Raw genomic sequence first — 25,956 nt, 5'->3', positions numbered from 1 at the left:
AATATGTGGGGTTGTTCATGTTCGATTCATTCTACACCAGAATACTTAGCAGTACAATTCCCCCATGTTAAATAGAAGGTTCTTATTTATATCAACCCAATCAAAGCAATCAATAGATTCCTTTATTACAGTAAAAAGGCTAAATCTGAGTTCTAAGCCTAATTCTCATTCTGAAAGAAAAATGAAATATTGTGAGATTCTGGGGAATGCCTATAGGAGAAAAATCTCCTGTGGATTGTATATTCTGTTCTTCCTTTCTTCTTCCACTTCTAGTCTCATAGCTGGCTACATTCAAATTCCCATTGGCTCATTCACATTCTCTACAGGAAATCTAGGTAAATAGGCATCTTGAATTGAAAAGTAGAAGCTGATGGTTACTGCGTGACTTTCACTGTTCAGTGGCCATCTTGCAATAAATCACAAAGGCAATCAAAGCATTCATGACAGACTGAAACGGCAGTGCAGGGGGTTTTATTTTATTTATTTTTTTATAATGTTTCCAGACTGCAGATGAACCGATCGTCCTCTTCCCTTGATTTGTGTGATTACAGTGAAAGCATTACACTGTGTAGGCTACAGAGAGTGAGAAGGCCTAAATGGTTAAAGCAATTAAAAACCCTTTTTAAACAGAGAATATAGAGAATGTGGGATAATGTGGTTCATAAATTAAGCTTAAATAAATATCCATGTGAAAGCAGATAACATACAATTTAGCTAACTTAGCTAGTCATGGTTTGTATTTCATCCCACATCTGCATATGTTCTGGAGCTGGAGTGAGAAACAGTTTCTTAAAGCCAAAATAAGTTTACCCATGCCTCTGCCAGATCCAAATGTGACATGTCAGGACATAGACTTTAGACCCAGCCTGTGGTCCTTTACAGATGACACCCATGACCCTGTTTCTTGTACTTTTCATTTTTTCATCTGGGGGTCATTAAAAAGCCATGCCCACTGAATAAAATAAAATAAAACCTACCATTAATTTCATGCTGATACATCATCCTTTAATTTTACAGACATTACTCTAAAACATATACAAAAAATCATATTAATGCAGTGCATTGTGCCATATTTTTAAAGATTTTATAGAGTGCATCCTTGACTCAGTATTAACTATTTTGGATCAGGAAGATCTGGTTTTAAGCAATTAAATATTAATTTTATTGAATTAAAAGTATTACTTATTCGCTCATTTTAAATGTAAAAGCTGTTAAGCAGGGTTAAGTGACTATACATTAAAAAAAAATTTAAATATATTTTAGAATACGAGTTTATAGGATGATTTTCAGATCAAGTTTTGTATTATTTATGTATTTTTTTTTTACATGAATTAGAGGTTTTGTCCATTGCACTGAGAATGTGGTTACTAAGCTCAGTACCAAGGCATTTATGTCAGTTTTGAAAGCAGTTATCTAGTGATTCAGGTTACAGACTTCTTGATAAGAACAAGAAAAGAGAAGATAACATGAACAGGTTTGCTCTTTCATTCAGGCTTTAGGCAAATGCACCTCAAAAGTTAAGCTAATGTTCTGCTTCACAGCCACTGCACAGCTTGCTGCCTGAGCACACACACGCACACGTTTTCACACATGCATGGATACACACATACTCATACCAGTTTCCATACGGCTGTGGCTGACAGGGAACCAAGGTCACCTACAGTGATGTCACAGCTTCTTCCTTAGGCAACTCCAATCCCCCAACACAAACACAGAGAGAAAAGAAAAAGAGGAGAAATGGGGGATGGGAAATTATGGGCTATCAGTCCACTGGGGACATTTTCTATACGGTACATACAGATGGACATGCAGTGTGACAACTGATACAGAATGGATTTGATCCCATTTTCATCCTTCATGCTTTGTAACTTAGGATGTAATGCAGGATTTAGCAGACTGTTCCAGTGAATATAATAAAGCATTCAATAATAAAGACACATTCAACAAACTGTCATATTGCATTTACTTTGACATAAAGGTGTTTCCTATGGAAGATTAATGAGAAAAAGTGTCACAATTCTTAGTTTATATCTCGCAATTAAAAAATGTTCCTCATATATATATATATATATATATATATATATATATATATATATATATATTCTGGATATAAGAGTGGAAATGTCAAGAACTGTTATACAAGGCACTTTATTTATATACAGCAGAAAACTGGTGAGTGCTTTAACCTCAGGCTAAAACATTTACAGTGATGTCATGTTCAATGTAACCGCAGGTGTCAAGACCTCTTCCAAGTGTTTCGGGCTGAGCCCAGTTTGCTGTTTCCTTTCAAATGGTTAATGTCTGGATAAGCGAAGCTAGTCTAAGATAAGTATAACAAAGGCAGCATCAATCTAGAATCTGAAGTGAAATTATTCAGTTTTCAATATAAAGGTAAGATGTCATTTGGTTGAATCAACTAGGCTGTCAGTCACGTATGCAAAGGTATTTTTAAAGTTTGATAAGTAGTAAGGGTGAATGAATACGCTCAAGGAAAGGATGTGAGGAGATGTGATTTTTTCCCCTCTGACACCATTCCAAGTGTGCATCAGTAGTGTAGTAGAATCAGGCCCTTGTGAAATTGAGGTCGCGCAGCTGCAAGCTCTTGTGTGCCACCACTGGTGATGCTGAGGGTTCTAAAGGGCAAGGACAGCCTGTAGTGCTCTGTGCCAGTGTTCAAGGCTAATTAAATAAACATATTCCTGTGTGCTTACTCTTAAAAAGAGCATTCACTCCTTCCTTTGTGTTTTTGCTCACATGAACCGCTTCTAGACATTCTGTTGTATTCTTGTGGTAGAGCGATTGTTCAGAGGTATATTCAGAATTTACCACAAAAATTTATTTTCATTTGTACTTCCTTTTCTCAAAAATTGCAAAAATCTGGGTTATAGTGAGGCACTTACTAAAGAAGTGAATGGGGACACTCTGTACATGTTAAAATACTCAACAAAGAATAGCCACAAGACATAAACAAAATTTTATGTGAAAAAAATAATAATAATTTGATTGGTTTATGCTGCATATGCTGTCTTGCATTTGTATTTCTGCTAGCATTCACTGGAGATTCTGCAGCGCACTTTCAGAGTTTCTCTGAAACCCTCCTCCTTCCCCAGCTCCACCTGTAGAGATCTCCTATGGGTTATTTTAAATGCTATTTGTGCAGCAGCAGTATGTCTTAAATACTCACAGCACCGTATCGCTGTATGCATTGGCAGTAGCAATTCCTGAACTTGCTAGCAGCAGCAGCAATAATCTACAACCACATCAATAACCAACAGCAGTAATTCAGCAGCAGCATAACATATCTATTCCGCCAAGACCAAATACATTAACACTGTCATGTGCATCACCATTGTCATTGTCAGATTTGTCATGATTGAAATGCATTTCCTCACATTTTTTTCCCTGACAATGTCACCCGATATACTTTTATTATCAGGAAAAAATAAATAATGTTTGCATAGCCGGCAAAAGAGGCAAAAATCCTCCTCTAATCTTGATAATAGCCTAAAGCATACCATATGCAATTGCTTTGTATGATGTAGGCCTACTGTATACAGCACATCAACAATACAGGGTGTTAGTATACAGACATATTTTCTTAAAGCAGTATCTCACATCATTGTCTCCATAAAGTTATGAAGAGCATAAGAGATTTGAAAACACTGTGGGCAGAGAGGACCAGGGATATTCATACAATCTGCCCACAAACACCCACAGATCAATGTGCCCAAGAGCAAATACAGCATCCATCAAACTACACGCATGAGGATGTGCTGGCTATGGTGGAGATAGATTGGGTATAGAGATCAAGTAGTATTTACAAACGATAATTTTAATTCATCCATTAAAATGTTACCTGGAAACTGTAAGTTCTTCTTTAAATGGGTAAACTAAATGTAAAAGTCCAGGGCCTTTTCGTTAACATCGAAGTGGGCTGTTGCAAACGATTTTGTCTCCCTCTTGTGGTGGACTGGGAAAATATTGATTAACTACAGAAAGTCATGTCTAATGGTGGTAGTCAGGGGATGAGAGGAGGAAAACTGGAAGGAAGAGAGTAGTTAGTGGATTACCACAGTAAAGTATAAAGGGCTTCCCACTTTGCACTTAATTTCATATAATTTCATTCCAAATCAAAGCTCTCACTTTCCCGAAACCACATTTCTAATCTGACTCCATTTAAAGAAAATCTGGAAAAAAAAAACATGAGCTGGAAAACTGAGTGAGGCATTCTGGGAATGCGTGGTGCTTGCAATTAGAGAAGGCAGTCAGAGCCAATGAGGTGCTGGCAGAGAAGTGCATGATGGGAGCCAGCCTTGCCCAGAGGGATGGAGAAGAGCCAGTGACTGTGCTATTAGTCTTGGAATCCCTCTTCATCACATACTTGAGCTCGGAGCAGCGAGAAGTCCCCATCTTCCTCTCAGAGGGAGTATCAGTTTGGGGTGTAAATTTCCAACAGTGTCTCACCTCCTTACACACTGGAGATCACAGTACGTGAATCATAGTGAACAATGACAGAGTAGACAGTTTTCTTTTCCCCAAGTGAGGCAAGTTTGTTCCTGGCCTGGTTGACATTTACATAAATACAGTATAAGTAATCTGCAATTAGCAATCACCATGGGGGTGTATAAACATTTTTGATGTAACACTAAGTTAAACAGATGTGTCTGCTCACAGATAGACTTTATCTATACAGTCACTAAATTCTTACTGTATAGATATGAACCATGAGACAATTTTGTTCCACAATGAATGCATTACTGCAATTCTACTGAATTTTCTATAGCAAGACCATATAAAAGTGCACAATGAATTCTATAGTAAGGATGAGCTTGGCTTTTAAGAGTGATATTAAGATATAAAGATCTTCATTTTCCACAGGCCATCTGCATTCTGTGATCTGCTGAAAAGCCATGTCAATCTCCACTTTTCTCCAACAGGGGGAGACTTGAGACAGGCACCACGGTGGGAGTTCTGGAAAACTTGTGGGAAACTTAAGATTCTCCAACAGATAAAATCTCCCTAGCATTATGTTTTATTTATTTATTTATTTTTATTATTTTTAATAATGTACTGTCAAATAAAATAATAATAATAAAGTCTTCCGAGATGGGTTTCTTTCCTCAGTCTCTCTCTTTTTCTCTCTCTGACTAGCCATAGGCATTTGGAAAGATGATAGTTCTCCATCTCCAAGTTGAGCACAAAGAAACATTGTCCAGGAAAAAAACGTAGGTATGACTCTAGTTGGAGCTCATTAGTTTGAATGTATTATCAGTATATTCTTTAATAAGAAGGTCATTTTTGGGTCCTTCTCATAAGATGTGTTCAGTAATGTTTCATTATGTTCTGGATCCAGCTGGAACTTTGCATGCACAATGAAAAGAAGAGGCAAATGTATAAAATACAGCATAGCTGAACTCATAAAGGGACAGTTCACCCAAAAATCATCCCGTCAGTTTAAACCTGTATGACTTTCTTCTGATTAATATAAAAAAAGATGTTAGGCAGGACACCCATGATGCTATTTGTGATACAGTTACATGTTAAAATGACCAGGGGCTGTCAAGCTCTAAATATGACAAAAATATTTAAAATCAGAAGACTTAAAATATACAGTAGCAAAGGAGTCACTGTTTACTTCAACTTATCTCTGTTTGTGTTCCATTGAAGAAAGAAAACCATACCATGTTATTTTACAAAAAACCCAATGTGTCAAGCAAACATTTACATTTTAGGTGTACCGGAAAAACATAGTCCTCTATCTCTATCTATCCCAAAAAGCTATGTAAAAGTAGTCTTTCAAAAGGACCTGTCCATCATTTTGCACTAAAATAACCATGCACATTAACTATAGTGATTCTCGAGAAAGTGCTGTAGTTACTTTACTGGCACTATACACACAAACTAATGATGACTGAATGATGGAATGCACAGTTTGTAGAGCATGTACATTTATGGCTCTGTCTGCGGCTGTGCACTGCAGTCCGAGTGGGTTTAATTGTGTTTACAATATGAATAAATGTGTGTGCTGTATATGCCTGGTATAAAACACATTCTAACCATGACTCACCTCCCAAGCTCCACACTAAAATGAAAAATCGAGCCACAAGTGTGTTTCTGGTCAACGTTTTGCAGTCAGTTGTAAGTGGGAGCTGGGGGAGAATAATAAACAATAGTGGTCTGAGGTGCCCCAGGAGTAAAGCTCCCCTTGGCAGATCTGGGAGGCGCTTTATAAATTAGAAATGAGTCTTGCAGCCAGGTGCACCAACAATAGCTGCCTGAGCTGCTTAGCTGGCAAACCCTGTCCTCCCACACCCCCACACTTACACTCTTTCAGCCCGCGTTTCTCTCTGAGCACCCCCTCTTCTTGGTGTGCGAGGGGTCCGGGACAGCTTTGCGCACTTGCGTTCTTCAAGTCCCGTCAGGAGACACCTCTAAGAGAGAAGGGAGTTACAGAGAATAGCGAGTATGTCAGTTGCATATTTAAGCCAAGATAAAGCTGTTTTTGTTTGATCATGTTTTGTTCTGGCAAATCATAAATTATATGGCATATATGTAATGTACAATTACATATATTACAGTTCCCTCAGACTGAAAGCTTTAGTGTCGCTCGTTTCAATAAAACACTCAACTTTCCTGTACATTTATGTCTCTGCAGTAATGCTACCATTTTAATTTCCCTGGTCACTTAACACTTCATTACTCAATGTAATGTTTATGGCTAATTTCAAGAGAGTTCAACCCCTTAACCTTCATTCCCTGTCTGGTTTTTGGAAGGCTTAAAGGTGAACGCTTCAGGCTGTAAATTACTTTTACTTTTAGGATTTTGGTATACCCAAAGGAATCCAACAAAAGCAACACAGAACATTGAACTTTCAACTGAAAATCCTGCACTGAGGAAAATTCATTTTTTCTTTCTCTTGAAAACTCGACGTCAGTACACAGGAAACTGTTCAATAAAACCCTGGGTTTGCCAAATTGCGTCCTTTTTTCCAGCAACAAGAGACTAGACTGTAACAAATAATGGAACATTAAGAACTACTAAAACTACATTAAATAGCTATTTGTTCCATTATCTATAGGATTTAAGGTGGTTTTAAATTGAGTATCAAATTTTTAAGTATGACATGCATTTGTGATGAGGATATGACATTATATTTCACAAAGCTGATATGTTTATCCATTTATTCATATCAATTTATACTCTTTTTCTTGAAATTTTTCTTGAACTTTCTTCTGTTTAAGCTGCAATTTGGATCTATATTGTATTCCTATCAAGCAACAATGAGCATTAAAACATAAAAGTGATAGACTAAAATATTTTTCACTAGCTAATATTTGTGATCATTGGCAATGTAGCAAACAGTTTCCTGAGTTACATTATTATTTATTCAAGTCAGGAATTAGCAATAAAATGTAGGTCAAAAAATGGCACCACTTTTAAGATTGACATTTTTTTGGGATTCTCGTATGGAGCCTGTCATGGTTTGTTTACTTTTGCTTCATGTGCTTCACCACAAAACTATCATTGCTAATCTATTCGTAGGCTCCAAAGATTGTCTACATAATTTGATTTAACAAAAATGTTGAACTCTTGTCATAGAAACTGAATGAATGATATACACAAGAGAAAACATTTTTTTATTTTCTCTTCTCAGGTCAACTGTACCATGCATGGCATGACCAAAATCTTCACATCTAGGAATCCAGTCGGATCAAATGAGTGTGTCCACTTATCAAAATATCCAGAGTTGCTGGAAAGATCAGACCTCCCACGTAGTGCCAGAACTCTGTTTTGGATCCATCTTAGCCACTGCATGAAGATAAGTAGCACTTACAGTTTATATTATGCTTTTAAAATTTGCAGATGGCTTTTTCCAGCTTTATCAGCATTTATTTATTCAAGACGTTGCCTGTTATATATTCCCGGACATTATGAAGCACATTTCTATGTGAGAGAGGAGTCAGAGACCAAAGGTGACTGGGAGACGCAAAGCACCATAGCATTCTTTGATGCAAAAATTTTACAGGAAGTAATCATAACATAATATCTGTAAGGAATCTGAACCATCTTCCTCAGACTACTTCATGAAAGCACCGACTTTTAAGTATAATTTTAGTTTTGTAAATAAACGCGGTACAATCAGGGGTGAAGGAACGACCTAAAAAGTTTTTTATTTTTTTTAGGTTTCAAATTCCGTCAGCCTTTCTTCACTACATGATACAATTTTAAACGCCCTTTTTACAGATACATTCATATTTTTTTCATATGTTAAACATCTGTCAATCAAGCGTCATGATTTAAAATGCATGTTTTACATATTAAACTGAACATGGGCTGATAGTCGTGTTTGAGACATTACTGGTCATTCTGTGTTTCTGAAGGAGAAAAAGTTATAATGAGACTTACACGTCGAAGACATCTCTATTTTGCTGACGCTTTTTTCTTCTGGAAGCTCGCAAACTGTCAGCAGCTGAGTCTGTCCTGCCTCATGAATATTAAACAAGTTGTTCATCGAGCTGACGTCAAAACGCGGACGGTAAATTGTGAGTATCTACTAGCCAATAGGATTATCGTTTGTGCGTTAGTCTCGCCCTCAAACAAGGCTTTGCACCTGAGTATTCTATATGTAAGATAAATAGTTGCAATAACTTCAAATGATCAAATGGCAGAAATGTAACTCTAACGTACCACCTTTTTTATGGTGTGTCGAGCTTTTTGTATAGTAGGCTATATAACAACAAGGTAGTATATCATAATACAAATCATTTAGATGAGAATTAATTTTACACACACAACACAACCTGTTATATGGATTATGCATCTAATTTTAATTAGCCCATGTTTTTTCTTGATTAAAACCATGATGTTTGTCTTAGCATATTTCCATTGCATTTATTGTTATTCAGACTCCTCTTGCTGATGTTTTGCAATTGTAAGCTCTAATAAACCCCACGTGGATTTAGCAAATTTGGTCTGCTAACAAAAGCTAATTAAAAGCAGAATGGTGTTGTCTGACCTTTGGAAACAGAGAGAACGTTTTAATCAAAGATTGTTTCCTAAGAAGGCAAAGCTGCATCCTGACTTTTTCCAGGCTTTTGAAGACAGCTGCAGTAACTATGACGGGGATGAAACCACATCTGAAATACATTTTGCAGTGCTAGGTCATTTACTAAAACCATATGTCCAAAGATTGGTCTTGGTATTATTCTTGCATTTTTCATTCTTGTATGTTTTTCTGTTGAGATGCACACAAAAGTAATTTGCTTTTTATTTCTTACCGGCATTAACAGGAACTCTGCATTTATTGCTATTTCACTAATAGTTCTGTGATTGCACATCACACCAATCAGTCTGACTCGTCTCGCTGATTGATTTAACATGTTAGTTGATCGTTGATGTGGTTTATTGTTACCTTAAAAAGTGAGTCATTGTGCGCCAAAAGTGCTAGGCTAGACCACAAAGAAAGACTATTAAAATGTATTACTTATTTTCAGAGCATGCACTATCAACATTAAAATGTATCACTTCATATGCCATTGTTAAAACAGCTCTGTCAGCACCGACTGATGTGTGTATAGCTGGTATGGATATGCCATCATCCAAGACCAACTCTGTGAAATCAGTTTGACAGCTGAAACATAAGAGATTTGTTAAAGTTATTGTTTCATATCACAACCATATTGAAACAAATAAGAAAAGCATGCCTAGGTTGGGATTCTTCTCAAAACACAACATAGATAAAATGAAGCATAAAAGCAACAATTATCTGTATTTGGCAGTCATGTCTGAGGATGCAGACAGTTTGATTAACTCTGACAGTCTATTGTACTCATCCATGCAATCGTTTCCAGAGCATGGCACATAAATCATCTGAAACATGGCAGTGAAACCGGCGTTTATTGAACTTGTGCTCATTGTTGATATAAGACTGTTGCAACATTCCAGACAGGATTAACATGCTCGAAAAACATGCGGTGAGAATGAATACTTAATTTTATTATATATATTTATACATTTTGAAGTAATTTCACTTTGTGAATAATTTATGTTGGCCACAGCATATGTAGTCTTTTCTCTGTAATTATGTACCAGTCTGTGTGTTTGGCCTGAACTTTCCAGCTGCTACCTGTCATGGCACAGCCCTCATTATGAAACGTCATAGGGCATCATAGTTCACAAAATTCACAGATCAACTCAAATCAACTAGGCAAAATAAATGAAAAATAATCTGATTTTGCAAACTGAGTTTTGTAATGGTGTGATAGGGAAGTTTTTTTTACATATTGACCACTTAAATTCTCTGCATTGGACATTGACTGTAAATGACCATGACACACACACACACACACACACACACATATATATATATATATATAGAAAACACTTTGAATAACTAGTTTAATAAAGACTGGTGTGCAAAAGACATTAACATTTTTATAGTCTTTATTTTATATTTGTGCTAGAATTTTTTGTTCAAAATGATTGGCAACAAAAAATGGGAACTGAGAAACATTTAAACTAATAGTGCTATGCCACAACAAGATTATAACTTTGTGGAAAACAGGAAGCAACACTTCAGCATTTCAGACAAAACTGTGGACTAAAATGTCAAGAGCTTTGCAAAACCTCCTTTCACCTTCGACGCTAACAGCATTATGCACTAATTACATTAAGTTGTGAGATTACATGGACAAATGTCTTGTAGCAATGAACATTTTTATCAGTATTGTTTATTGTATATGTATTGAGTAGGCTACTGTTCTTTTATAATAATTTTACTAGTCAGAAAACAGTTTGGTCTACAGCAGATAAAGTATAGGCCTATGTATACAATAATCTATTATCAAACATGTCTATAATCAACTCAGTTATATGGGATTGGGCAGCTCAGTTTGTCATAAAAATGGCTTTAGCAGTGCAATAAATGTTATGCATATATATCTTGGCAGTAATTAAGCAAAGCAGACCTCTTAAACTTCACCAGAGTTAACAGAGAACTGCCAAACATGTTTGATTACCGAATGGTTCAGGTCACAGAAAGGTCTGTGACCAATGCACATTGCAAAATAATGTTGTCTGTTCAACTTGGAGTAACTCCAGCAAAATAGACTCAATATGCCCAAAGAAATGGCTTATATGGTATGTACTTTCACAGTGTACACAATTGTATCAATACATTTCAAAGACGTTTGGCAGAGAACTATGCTTCGGAAATCTTTTGTAATATGTTTCTTAAAAAATGTTAAAAGAAAAGGGTTAGGGTTGAATTGCAGGTGAATTTTGATCATTTTACAACATATTATCAAACAGTTTTAGATATATACAAAAGTGATTAGTTGGTTGTGGTGGAGAGATTGTCTACTGTATCTTTCATTACCTTTTCAGTCTTAAACAGCACAGATCCAAGACAGAACACCTCAAGTGTTTGATCTATAAAATACATGGGAAATATATATATATATATATATATATATATATATATATATATATATATATATATATATATATATATGAACAATGGAATAAAACAATATTACGCATTGCCTGGATGTGCAAGTTCATAAAGTAAGTGGGAGCTGTAAGAATGCTTATTTGAAGACATTCTCAAAGGCAGGACACTTGTGGCTTTTGAGTTTTTTCATGGTCTTTTTTAACTCCTTGCTGTTTTTGTCCCACTTGTGAATGCCGGTGAGAAGGTACTGTTTGTCCACCTTGCGTCCCATTATAAGGTACATGTTTCCAAGATTTTCTAGCTGCGTGCAGGGGCAGTCGGCGCCGTTCTTCAGGTACAGAGTGAGTTTCTTCAGGTCCTTCTTCTTCAAAGGGCCCAGTTTTACGGGTTTTCTCCTCTTCTGCAGGATCACCTTGCGATCCGAGTTTTCCCGTTTTACTTCCTTGATCTTGGTCTTTATGGCTAAAGAAAACAGAGATTTGGATAAGGTTGAGAATATGGATAAAGACAAAAGTGAGAACTGTGATCAGCTTTCTGAAACTTCTACAGTGGGTGGAAAGGAGACTGAAGATTACATCATCCTGCCAGTAAATATTAGTTTTTGATATTTCTTCAAATAAAGCCTTGTGTTTATTTCCATAATGACATGTGGATTTTGAGCTGCCAGGAAAAGCCCCCACAATGTTTTTAAACACTGCTCCCACCTACTGCCTCTGTTGTGGTCTATGATATTGCAAAGCTTCGTTCAATCTTGCATTGTATCCCTGAACTGTACAGCGCTCTCTGATCCACACAAAGTCATTAATTCCTCAGGCCATATGCTAGGTTCAGAGAGGCCAAGAAAGGTTTGGGTTGCAAGCGGTATCGCTGACGGTTCCCAAATGTCCGAGGCCATAAAAGAGAGATTAGACTGCCAGGTAATGCAGGGGACAAAAAGAGATGGAGGAATGGAGAAAAAATATGAGGAGAAGGTGTAATCAATATCAGGCCTGTCTTCTCTGCCAATGGTCTCAGGGCAAAGCCATCATGATACTGGTCTCTCTGTCATGAACACCGTCAAGTTCAAGAAAAAGCATTGATATCCTTGCAAACCAAAACCGCTCTCATTGCAATATTCTTTTCCCAGGGGGCAAGAATGTCCCAAATTGCAGCTTCACTGCCCTCTGCCCCTCTAGATGTAACTGGATACTAGGTTTTGTTCCTATGAATACCTCTCTTATAAGCTTAGGGCAATTAGTCAAAGGTCAGAAGTTTTCTAGATGGATATATTGGCTGTAGGTGAAATGGTTCCCCATTCAATTGCATCTCCACTGGAAAAAAGCACTAAAATAACCAGGGATGCTCTGATAATTAAAATTCTGGTTGACAAGCTGAAAAATAAATTAATTAACAATAAAAACAAAAATAACTCATTTTAAATGCTAGAAATTAATTTAATTAATAAATAATTAATCTTAAATTTTAAGATCATTTTAAGAGACCATTGTTGGACTGCAAAGGTAATCTAAATATTAAAAATAAATAAAAATAAAAATGGGGGGTTAGAATGCCATTAGCAATTAAATGTTTAATACCAATTGATACTGCTAAATAAAAAACTATATCTAATATCAAGCTACACAGCTCAGCATAAAAATATAACTAATAACTCATATGGGGAATTCATAAATGTAACAGAAAATGGTTGTAAAAACCTCTGCAAAGATTTCATAAAATTATGTACCTTATCAGACTCTTGACTTTGGGGAAAACATGGGGAAATTCTGTCTGACCATTTTACTCCTGGTTTTATCTTACTCCACATTCTTAGATTTGCCTTAATCTGTCTGATCTGTCAGTAAACTCTCTTTAACCTGTTAATCTTTTCATTTCCTTAACCTTCCTATGCACGAGTCAACTCCACGGTGGTCTTGCCAGATTGAAACTTCAATTGCTGTTCCTCCCTCACAGGTGATTTTTTTTCTTCTGGGTTAACGATGGAGAAACATGCTTATCAACTTCAACAGTGTAACATCAGTGACCCACAAGTGAACTTCAGGCAGTCTGCCACCTACAGAGGAATTTGGTCCAATTAGCAGGCCAATCCTGAGGACCCGTGGAAATGAGCAGACATCGGGTTTGAGATTTACTGCTAATTATGTTTTAACAACCTGATCAGTCTCCATTGGCTGTCATTGAGCAGACCACAATGAAACTAAATCCTCCTCATATCCTCTTGAACCTTGACATATATATATATATCCTCAGCAGCCTGGAACATGAAAAATATAACGCTTGCTTATTGCCAAGGGAAGTTAAAGTCCCCCATGGGAACCCCATTTAAGTCATGAGAGCAGCTCTTCACACCGTTACACTGTTATTCAAAGTGCTACATGATGAAATGTATTTTAGTCGGCAACCCACAACCTCATATCTCACACCTCCTCACTTCTAATTGACTCTTGCAGAAATAAGCCAGTCTTCCAAGTATTATTAGTGCACATGGAAGGGATTACAGCTTGATCTGAAGTCTATAAAGGAGCTTAGTGTTTGATGAATTAAAAAAAATGGTCTGAAGGTTAAAGAATTATCAAGTCAGGCCGAGTCTTGCCTACCTCCCACCACTTTATCTCAGTCCAAATCCCACTTTAATTCCACCGTGAACTCCATTTGCACCTTGTGTTTGTGAATGTAATCCTTACAAATGCAGGTACATGGGTACAGTTGAAAACTTTCAGATGTAGCTTTACAGCTAATACGCGTAAGACCACACTTTCCGAAAAATAACAATGGGAAAGCTCACTTGTTCTCTGTAATCCAGTGTCTTGAAAAGGGCATGCCACAATAAAGCACCATATAAATCAAGCTGTTTGAGATGCCTTTCCAATCTTCCTCGTATAGTGATAAGACACTATCAGTAAACGAGGGGGTGCTGACTGGCATACCACACTGCAAATACTTCACAGATAGATCTGCATCAGTAAAACCAGTATACTGAACCATGTGAGGATAGTAAACAAACACTGCGTGCCAGGATCGCACATAAATGCTGCATTCACACTACATGCTACAAAAACACGAAGCAGCCACCATTTCCAAACACAGGCAGTGGATCAGATTCTAAACACAAACCCAGGTCAGATAATGTCTCAATCTCAGATGGTCCAAATAAGTACTTCATGCTTGAAAGCTCTGGTAAATATTTGATAAATAAGATATAAACAAAGAAAGCATATCTCAGAAATCGTGTGGTCACAATCAGTGTACTTTCCAAACTGAAATTAATCATTTTTGAAAGTATTTACATTTCATATGTGATAAACTATGCTTTAAAAAACCTCTTAACCTTTGTCCCTGATCTTTGACCTGTCGTTTTGGAGACATGTCCACAGTCAGATGTAACGATGTCATAAAATCAGTAGGGAGAGTTTGGGCTGAAACAATTCACAAACATGGCACCTGTGGCTCGGGGGCCAGTTAAATGGCTTACTCAGTTACTACAGGAGCTGAGCATGCATCACTGAACACGGGATAGACAGCCAACTTAAGTTTGTTAATGCGGTACTGTTCTGGAGAGACAGAAAAACAATGTTTTTCTTCTGTTTCCATATTCTTCAAATATCTAAACTTTAATCAGATTTTCTGAGTATCCAGGGCTGTTCGAAATTTCTTAAAGCAATACTTCGCAGCGTGAACCCGATCTTCATTCACTGTCTGTCTCTGGCAATATCCCGGAGAATTAATGTAGTGCTGAGGTCACAGAGAGAGTGTCAGTGGGGTCGGTTTACATAAAGCTGACCAGAGAAAGACGGCAGCTTTCCAGAAATAGCTTACCCATTTCAAACACTGAATGAAACTTTATGGTTTTGTCAGAGGCTAACCAAAACCAGCTTTTGTTTTCCTCTTCAGAAGAAAGCAGGAAGTCACTCTCGCACTGCTCTCCTTTTGTTGAGGTAACTCCTGCTGTGATTGGCTTTAATGGCTGCAGTTACAGGCTCATTTAACAGTCATTGTTGTTAACCATCTTCAAATCTAAATGTGCAGACACACTGAAAATCCAATAACAAGAAATTAAACCCAACTTTCTTAAGATTAGGGAAAAACATCACCAATGTACCAAAAGTATGGGTCTCTTATGTTAACTAAGGCAGCATTTATATGATCAATAACAACATCAACATTGTCAAATATTATTAATATTATAAAAATAATTGTTATTTTATTTTTATATATTCTAAAATATAATTTATGTACATTAAAAAAAATTTAAACTGCGTTTATTTGAAATATTTTGTAATGTGATGAATTTCTATACTGTCACTTTTGATCAATTGAATGCATGTTAAATGCATGTAATCATTTCTTTTCTTTTTTTTTAATGTATTGACCATCTGAATATATTATATAAGAAAAAGTGCTAAGCATCCCAGACATGTAACGTGATATATATATATATAGAATGGACAAAATCCAGTAATAATGAGAAGGAAATTGTTGGTAATGACAACAAATATATACTGGACACTCCAGTTTACTCCAGTGACCAAAGAGCAAACTCAGACTTTGTCAGTGTCTGCCCAGAGGTCAACCCCTGGGCTGTTGTCACATCCAGACAGGAGAGCAAACATCACAATTTAGAGCTGTTAGTAACAGCCAAATAAAGACTTTAGGGCTTCTGTGAATTACCTCAATTCATTAGTTAAACAGTCGTGGACTCTCAAAGGGTAATCCAAGCCATGACATAGATTTACAAGGGTTAAAACATTCTGCTGCTGCTATTTTAACTGTTTAAAACCATTGCATTGTACTATAAAAAGTGGATTTGGCAGTCAAAACGGTCAAATATGTGCAAAATAACAAAATCGTGATCCAGTAACTCTAAAGTGCTTGAATCTGTCCCAAAAGCAGTGTTAATGGCCGTGAAATAAAATATCATTCTGGCACTCACCATTCATGGCTAAAGAAAGTTATGTCTCAACATGATGACTTAACACTGGTGAAAGGTTAAAACTTAACGAAACTGAAAGATTTAATATACCGGTAAGCAAGTCATTATGTATTTAAAAAAAATTCATTGCTATGGTTTCCGCTTCTGGAAGAATAAAGTTTTCCCTCATTATTCTACCCAAGGCCATGAGAACTAAATGTAAGATGAGCAAAACATTAAACTACAGGCTGCTGGTGGGGAAGCTGAAAGAATAGGTGAATACCTTTGGGTTAAGACTGTGTGGTTTTGGCTGTTCTTTCAAACTAATATATATCAGTCTTGGATCTCTTGCATGCCTATTCCATTTCCAGAATACAGAAGATGAGAGGGGAAGATGGGCTGCAGTCTTGGCACGTTCAGTATGTGAGTGCAAGATACAATGAATGTGCATTTTTTCTGTGCGTATAGGCATGCGTGATGTACTGTATGCACTGATGTTCTTACCAAATTCACTGGCACACATGTGCTCCAGAATCACATCCGTTTTCATTTCATTGTCACAAGGAGGACAAACTGGAGAGTGTCCTAAAACAGAGAAAATGCAGTCAGACAAATTCACCATCGGTATCAAAATACAGAGTAATTCTGACCAAATGTTTTAGTTTTTCGTCTACTTTGGTGTTTGTCCCAAATTGTTTTTGCGTGCATTACTTTGGAAGGTTTGCAACTGGCTTTTAACAGCGGGGAACCAATCACAGTGCAGTTTTCTTTCAAAATGAAGAGAATCCAAACTTGTCCAACTTTCTTTAATTATCTCCCCGTCAGACAGGCTACAGGATTTTCTCCTGGCTTTCTTCTATTTTTGTTAGACATTCTGTGCTTTGAATTGTTAGTTTACGTCTTTTGTTTGGCTTGCTTTTCTCACAGCACTAAAATATTAGAATCAAGCCTTTTTACATAGACATAAAAATGTTTGCTTGTTTCTTTCTTTGCATGTCACATGGTAATTTGACATGAACGAATTGGATCTGCAGAGTTTACATTTGTATATAAAGCACTGTTACAAGTTATGCAGGTTAGAAAAAGGAGGCACAGGACAACACCCTAATAAGTGGGGCTGACTGTAATTAGGACAACTATTGTTCCACAGAAACCTCCCTATAGTCATTGAAACAGAGAAATTAACCCTTGAAAGTAATTCTCTCTGTACCTTTTAAGATTTATAATTGAATTCTAAGTTCAAGCAGTATAATCTAATTCTGTAAACTTGTGTCTTTATGCTATTTGACATTTAATTTTTGGTTTTTCATTTGCATCTATTTAACAAATTATTGTGGAAGTTGCACTTCAGTTTTTACAGCTGTTGGATAGGAATTGTAAAAGTTTTTAAAAAGCCCCATGTTTTCATAATGTAAGCTGCCAGTGGATCGAAACTGTGCAAAAACTACTATTTTAAAGCAGTGCTGCATTTTTGTATGGTGATGTCGGCAATAAACTTAAACTACCCTGCGGAGAGTTTCAATTTCAGTGGCTCTTGTTGAGTGTTACTTTCTCCACATGTATTATTAGCACAGAATCACATGAAAACAGCGGACAAATGGTTAGAGCTAATCCCTGGTAGAGAGTAGGAAGAGAGAAAATCCTTTCTTCTTTTTAACCCAGCACTGCTTGAAGCTTACAGTTGGTCGATATGTGAGGGAGGGTCTAATGTATCTGTGGCATTGGGTTCATCTGACCGTGATGCTGACAGCATGTGATAACAGCTGACGGGATCTCTGTGGGATACTTATTAATTGAACTTCTCTGGTATTCGGACTTCCAAGCCACCATGCTAGTGATCTCTCACTCAGGACTGTGCGTCAGTAACAGCAGGCTAGGGCAGATGGCTGAAGTCACAAAAGTATCTTCTCTCAGTGTGGTACATCGTTCTGGCACAGTCTGTTCATTCTAAAACACCATGCTGTAACTTTTGAAATGGAAATTCCCTTGTAATTTATGAGCCATCTACATAAGCTAGTTGTACTTTCCCTTGTCTGGGACATACGACTATAGGGCCTGAGTGTTTCCATAGGGAAAGTCTGACTGGTGCCAGATGCCCTGACTTACCTGGTAAAACAGTCCGCGTGACTACAAGAAGATACGTTATAACATACCTAATTTGCTTTCAATTATAGGGGAGGTTTTTAACAGTATGAGTCTTTTTAAACGTATGGAAATGTATTTATTAAAATTTTCTGCTTTGGTGCCGCCAGTAAATAAAAGCAGCTGTTCAAATATCTGCCTTTGTCTGAACTAAAGTACTATCCTCCTACATTACCTTATGAAAAAACGACAACAGAAAAACCTTGTTATCAGGCACAGTGGGGAAGCCTGGCAAAGTTCTTGCTACTGTCGTATTTGAATAGCATTAAATTTTCTGAAAAAATAGGGTTAATCCTGAATACAGTGAGACTCATTTTAAGTCATTTTTACAAAGAGAAACTGCGCTAAAGAAAAGTATCTATTCTCCAAATTAGGTGCTGCAGTTGCGAAATAAAACCAAATAAATTGATATGTACTGGTCTGTTGTTGGAACTCATCCCAGTGTTGTCCTGGAACTCAGCTAACACACTGAAATCAATTGCTACCAGCTGCTAAACAAGCAAAAACTCAATATTCATACCGAGAAGCCACATCCCCTGCATCCTCTACGGATGTTATTTTAAGGAACGTGTTACCTAGAAATGTTCCCAAAACTGAATCATTTGTCAAATCAGACACAAACACGAGGTATTGGGCTGAAGGCAACAAAAGGTGTGATAAGTCTATGAAAACTCCCAAATGGACACCAGTCCCTGAAATAACATTGCAACTGCCGTTAAAAAGTGTAGGTGTTACTTCTCACACACAGCAAAAGGGTGAAATGTTGTAAAGTATGTAAAATTATACTAAATGTATACAATATACATTGAAACAGTCAGTATAACCTTACATGTTCAGCAGCATAAAAAATAATTTGATATTTGCAAAATAATTAGAAAATTTTGCATGTCAAAATATGCATCTTGGTACATTTATTTTACAGGTTTTTGATTAGCCAATAGCTACACATTTATTTTAGCGAAATCACACTTGATTTAAATGTATAAGTTTTTGTGTTAAGTAATTTGGACTTACCAGTGGGCTTTGAGGCCTCTGTGGCATTGGGTGCACTGATGCACACATCACCTGTCGGAAACTTATCGCAAGAGAGCATCTCTGGCCAGGGGAACCCAAACGCTTCCATGATGGGTGTGCAGCCATCACGCACATTTTCACAGAGCCAGCGGCAAGGGTAGATGGGCCTATCCAGGCACACGGGCGCAAAAAGGGAGCACAGGAACAGCTGAGTGCCCGGGTTGCAGTTCTTGTGCACCAGGGGCACCCAACTCCCAGCCTGCTGTTTGACCTCAGATATACTCTCGTGCTCAAGCAAGTTTGGCAGCAGCATCTTGTCGTAGCCCACTCCATGACAGAGCTTCAGGTCTTCTGGGATGTCCATACACTGTGGAGGCTTGTCGTAGATACGGCCGTTATTGTACTCTCCCTTCCAATCATACACATACTCAGATGTCTGGCCTAATGAGACCATTGGCATCATCAAGATGATGATCCTCCAAAGCAACGAAGATGCAAGGGACTTCATTGTGAACTCCTGGTCAGGATCCCCAGTCAATGCAGCCCCCAAAGCGGTGAGCCTTGAATGAAATGAAGTCCTCTTTGTCTAGAAAATGAGGAGGGAGAGCCAAATACCCCTGAATGTTACAAGACTTTGCAGTCAAAGTATTGAAGTTGTGGAAACTCCACCTCTGAAGCCCCGTAGCTGTTGCTGACTCACACGGCTGAGTTGCTTGAAATGCGCTGCGCTCGAGACCAGGGGAGACCGAGACCGCGTCGGCGACCAATAGGAAACTTTCTGCACCTTTTGCTTCTCATGTGTCAATCAAACTATTCAATGACCCAGTGAATGAGCCAATATCCCCGCCCGCCTGCGTTTCTCTCACTCGCCGTCTGTGGAAACAGATCCTTAATAACTTCATTTCGATTACATTACTAGAAGCATTGAAATGCATGAGGAGTAACTCGCCGAAGGCTCAAGATAATTGCATTTACCATATTCTGAAAAGCCGACAAGAGCCATTACCTGAGTATAACGTGCACACGTTTTTAATTCCATGCAATGTAATCTGTGTGGAATAATTTGGGCTACGTAATACTTATTTTCTTGTTAAACCGTCATATAGGTAAATTATTTTCACAGAGCGATTTTTTAAAGGTGTAACGTTATATAATTTAATAAGACTTTATTTGCTCTGCGTTCGTGGTCTCATTTGTATTTCAACGAGCCAAATTAAGTTAAAATGTCAAGTGTGAAATCTTACGACGCATGTTAGCTCTCCTCTGTTGTTTTGCTAATCACATTGGTTGGTGAGATAATGAAGTCTGAAGATAGCTCAGGGCTCATTACCACCAAACTCCCGTTGTCAAGACATTTTTTAAGCAAGACGGTCATTATAATGTGCTCAGCACCGTTTAACTTCAACTAAGAGTAAGAAAACGTTAGAATACATGCAAAATATTTTCTAAACTCTGTAACATTAGAAAATTAGCAAGCTGTCAGGATAGATAAAATGTGTGTACATTAAAACACATTCAGTCAAAGGTTATTTTACTTCTTAGTTTATTTTTAAAAGACGATTAAATCACCACAAAGCGGTTGATAGTCCTGGTAATGTTTATTTTCATTTTTTTCCTCTTTTACAAAAATTAATTGGCTATAGCTATTTTACTTAATTTACTTTACACAGCACAATAATAACCCTATAAAGCACACTCTATCATTTGTAACATTAATTTCTAAGCCCTCTAAATATCTTCTGATTGGTTGTGACTGATAATACAGTAAAATTATAAAAACGTCCACCTTTAGGTTGTGGCATGTGTGTTTTTGATGGAAATTGAATAAATTAAATGCAAAATATGTTTTATATTATCAGTTTTTTAAGATAAGCATTTAGGCTACTGATCATAAAACTAAACATTTAGATATTCTCACTACGATTTATTAAGATTTATTGATTTTTTATTTTTGGGCCTCTAAATATAACAGATTTTTACAACCATAACTGTTATTATTGTAATTTTAGGTGACAATTACTGCTACCAGAATAGGTCCAACTGGTGACACTTTTGATTTTCAACTTTTGACAAACTAAAATATTAGATTAAATATGCTGACTCTGTATTTGTTTGTTTACTTCAGCAGCTTTCAGGAAAAAAAGTGATTAAGGTGAAACTGATATCTAGTTTGTCAAAATGGTTTAAAGAAACACCATAGGCTTCATTTCCACAAACACTACTTATGCATAATCTCTTATAGCATTAAACAGGCTACTATATGTTTCTATGAATTTGTTTAAACATATGTCAGCTGAGATTGCACTTCATCTGTGCTAAACTAAACAACATGAGCTACATGATGGTAAACCTATCTGAAAGATATAGGGCTAAAAAAGCAAAAGTGTCAGGAAAAGGGAGTTCTCCCTTATCGGAAGAAACAACGTGAAGCCCTTAACAGCTTTTCGACTGAAGCATTTTTCAGCCAGCACCTTTCCAGAGAATTTTTTGGCCGGCGGGTTGGCTGGCCTGGGAGTTTAGGGAGTCTCTTAAGCTGAATAAATGAATGCCTTTTCTGTTTGTATAGCCTCTGGTATAGGGGGAAAAAGGCTTGATCAAGCTAATATCACACGGAGAGATGCCTGCATGAATGCTAATTGAATGGCTGTGAGTGGAAAAGTGACCCAACAGTAGGCCTCTTAACATAACATTTAAACTAACAAAGCAAAACTGTGGTGGTTGTATTGAGTGCCCATTGGACCTTATGCAAAGCGGTTTCCTCAGCCACAATAAAGATCATTATCAGTAAAATGCGCATGCGGGTACACGAAAGGTCTAAGCTTATACTAACCAGAGCACCTAAACACAGCAACTTTCCTAATTTAAAGGAGAATGGATGGCTAGATGCATTAATGTGATGTTGCATAATGGGAGGTCTTTGTCTCCCGTTTGTAGAGTTCCACGCCCATGTGTGAAAAGGAAGAATTCTTAATTAAGTTGCTCATCAAATTGCATTAGGACTTATTAAACCTGTGTAACAAGAATTCCAGAATAGCTCATGTGTTCTGATAAAGTGAAAACACGCATGCCACTTGATTTACTCACAGCTTATGCCACTTTAATATAATTAAAGACTAAGGCCTCATTTAAAATAATGTTGTCCTGACACCTCCTGGGGAATTCACAAGATTGTATACCACATTTCCACATTTTACACCAACCTGTGAGTGCTTGTCTGCATGTGTTGCAAAGCCAATGACTAACATGTACAGATAGCTTAAACTTTCATGTTGGGATGAGGAAGCAGAGAGAGAGAGAGAGAGAGAGAGAAATAGCCGTTCTTACGCTCCTGTTGATTTAGGCTGAGAGATTCATTTTTTATATGTCACATGTCAAGTTATAAAACATGTTCACACTCTATCATCACTCAGTAGGGAGAAAGCATTCAGCTTTACCATAGAGAAATGGATTCTGGTTTATTGCTTGTCTCTCAAGGCTCAGCTGGACTTGAATCAGTTGCTTTATTTGTTTCTTTGTTAAGGCTTGTCAAATGAGTTGAAGTAGAGTGTCATCCTTGTGCCCTTTGGGGGTTGGCTGCTCTGTAAATCTTTAATTTTATGTTTTAAACTAGGCCCAAATTACAAATTAATTATAGCCAACTCTTTCTTTGTCACATTGATTTTCAAGGTTTGATCATAGCAACCTTTATCTTTACAAACAAACAACTAGTTTATATAGGAGAATGTTGGATTAGGAAAAAGTGACTGCATAATGAAAAGGAAATAATGACAGTTGAGCGTTAGTACTCGAAAACCCCTTGAATGTGAAGCCATATGAATCTTATAAAGAGGACTCAGGACCCTCAAGCTGCTTTGGGTGATGTATTTTAAGTTGATCTTTACAGGAGACAGCACTTAAAATATTCATTTTTAATTGGGCATAGCAATTGAATGCTTTTTCTGTAGCCCACCATAACATCTCCAGGGCTTTTCGGAATAAAGAGACAATATATCCACCACACTGCACCGCAGACCTTCAGAAAGTTTGCCAAAAAGTAAAAGATGGACTCGCAGACATTCGCAGTGCTCTCTCCAGCCGCCGGCGAGGATGACAGATTGATTTGCACTGAGGAGAAAAGAGGAAAATGTGAGGAGCAGTAAAACAAACATGCTGTTACTTTTCTTTCACAGCTCAAAGCCAAGCAAAAGCGGAGAAAATCCATTTCCCCTGAATACATTTAGGAGCCTGTCCTGTGTAGGTAGTAACATTGCAACTGATAACCACTCTAGTCTACCAACCCCATTTTTTTTAAGCAATGATATCATAATCTAACCTCACAGGCATGATTGCCATCTTGCGTTTGATTAAATCAGCTCAGATTAGATGTGGGCATTTTCTAAATTTTATGTCCGTTTATAATCCCAAAACAATGATAGCATGCATTATAAACCAAGCCAAATGGAGCATAACAATATGACCGCATTTTATCTTCTAAGCCACTTGCAAGCCTTACCATCCATTTTTTAAGATTTTGAATATTTATTTGTAAAACAGCAGTTTTCGGTAAATGGGTTGTATATTGTAAAAAAAAAAAAAAGGGTCACAGACAACAGGGATTTAAAAAATGTTAAATGGAAATAATACAATTCAACCAACAAGTCAGGATAGCTAGGCTTATCATAAATAAAGGACTTATCTGAGTTTTGAGTTATTAGCCTACATCTCTCAATCACAGCAGGCACTCATATCGAAACAGTTTTACATTCCAAAGAGCTCCGCAAACTGAGCTTTCACCAAATCCATGTCAGAACATCTTAATAAATATGGGGAACGAGTTTGTGACTGGGAGGGAATGCTGGAGCTCAGAGCCATTTTGACATCCATCTGTTTATAATTACAGGAACCTCATGCCACCAAAGAACACACTTTTTCCTCGTCTGTATTTTACCACCAAAACATATTTTCATCTGTAAATCATATTCAGCTGGTTTGTTGTTTTATTTCCTTCTCCCATATAAGTGCTTCAATATTCCTGAGGGATTTTTTTGTTTAATCTGATTTTAATGAGACAAACTTTCAAAAGAGAATATGTGGTTATATATATAGTTTGTCTTTTTTAAATTCCTTCAAAAATCTGTTTTGATCCATTACATGTACATACAGTGCTGTCAGCTGTAAAACAAAAAAAAAAAAAAAAAAAAAAACCCTGTAAATAATCATTATGATCTATAAATGAACAGTATAATTATAAGGCTTACAAATAAAACCCACAATAGATTTTTCACCCATGGCTCTGAAACCTCCAGCACAAAGAAGGAATTAAAAGTAAAGAGGAATTAGGTCCGCTGATGCATGACATTCACCAGACATAGAAACATGTGTTGCAGTGGCTCTGTGACTTCATGCATGGGCAGAGACATTTGCCTCAGGGCTCTCATCTTTCTTTTGCACGCTACTTTAGAGTAGAGGCTAAACAGGGCTCTTGGGACACCCTGTTTAACATCAACACATATAAACCAGCACATAAACAACATTTCACAGCAACGCTAGCTTAAATGAGTGCCAGACATATCAGCTGTCATTTCAGCGCATTTAATTGCGAATCACTGGTCGCCTGAGACTATTAGCAAGTAAGTAAATTACTACAAATCATCCCCTGCTAACTACAAGCGCTCAGTAGATTTACTTTCTAATCAGTTGAGATTTGCTGTGAAAGTAGTGCCTTTAATTAAAGAAATTATAACCCTTAATGGCCCTCACATTTAGTGGCTGCTGATTATTGAAGATAAGGCTATTTATGTGGCAGTTCTTCATTGTCCAATGAACTGAACGGAATGTAACGGGCACTGTGTTCTTTACAACAAAGAGTTAAGTCATTGGCACTGAGAGCAACACCTCACTGGTGACCATTTGTAAACAGAATGGGAATCTGTCCAGCTCTATGCATTTCTTTTTTTCACAAAGCAGCCTTAATGTGGTCTCATCAGGAACTCATTGCTTTTTAACGAGGAAGGCATGGTGTGTTGCATTTAGTTATTCCAACCACTGAATAATCTGTCCTTCCAGAACCTCCACATTTTACCCCTTTCCCCTGTTTACTGCAACATACATTCTTGCATATGTGCAATAGTTTTTGTACATTACATTATATCTCCCAACAAAAACATTATCAGATTCTATTAGTATTATCAGGCTTCATAAAAATTCAACAAAATTTAGGATGAAAAAATTACTCTTTATTATTGTAACGTTCTTTAGACATTACTATGGGTCAGTTTGACCATTTTTATTTTATATACCTTCATGATTAATGAACAAACATCAGTTTATTAGGTTAAAGACAATTAAATTAATTTCACTATACTTAAAAGTTGCAAGACACTTTAATTGCTGTCAGAATTAATTCAGGGGACCTGTTACCAAACTTAAAGTTTTAAGTGAATTCAAATTTATTGATTTAAT

General features: G+C 37.0%; 1 protein-coding gene across 1 annotated transcript; it reads right to left on the bottom strand.

Annotated features, from left to right (window-relative positions):
- Positions 1 to 10,426: 10,426 nt before the first annotated feature.
- On the bottom strand, positions 10,427 to 20,266 carry sfrp1a (secreted frizzled-related protein 1a). Its single transcript, XM_026211783.1, has 3 exons — positions 19,516 to 20,266; positions 16,864 to 16,944; positions 10,427 to 11,915 (listed from the first exon to the last, which is right to left on the bottom strand). The coding sequence occupies exons 1-3, from the start codon at positions 20,021 to 20,023 to the stop codon at positions 11,590 to 11,592; spliced, it is 915 nt and encodes a 304-aa protein (XP_026067568.1). The 5' UTR covers positions 20,024 to 20,266; the 3' UTR covers positions 10,427 to 11,589.
- Positions 20,267 to 25,956: the final 5,690 nt, after the last annotated feature.

The sequence above is a fragment of the Carassius auratus genome, chromosome 30 (assembly GCF_003368295.1).
Source record: "Carassius auratus strain Wakin chromosome 30, ASM336829v1, whole genome shotgun sequence".
Classification (NCBI taxonomy): Eukaryota; Metazoa; Chordata; class Actinopteri; order Cypriniformes; family Cyprinidae; genus Carassius; species Carassius auratus.
The sequence above is the reverse complement of the archived record's forward strand: the minus strand, read 5'-3'. Positions and strand labels throughout refer to the sequence as shown.

Coding starts and splice junctions, on each gene's coding strand:
- sfrp1a (XM_026211783.1), bottom strand. CDS start 20,023: ATGAAGTCCCTTGCATCTTCGTTGCTTTGGAGGATCATCATCTTGATG. Junction 16,945..19,515: donor AGAGGCCTCAAAGCCCACTG/GTAAGTCCAAAT, acceptor TCTCTGTTTTAG/GACACTCTCCAGTTTGTCCT. Junction 11,916..16,863: donor CATGTGTGCCAGTGAATTTG/GTAAGAACATCA, acceptor TGTTTTCTTTAG/CCATAAAGACCAAGATCAAG.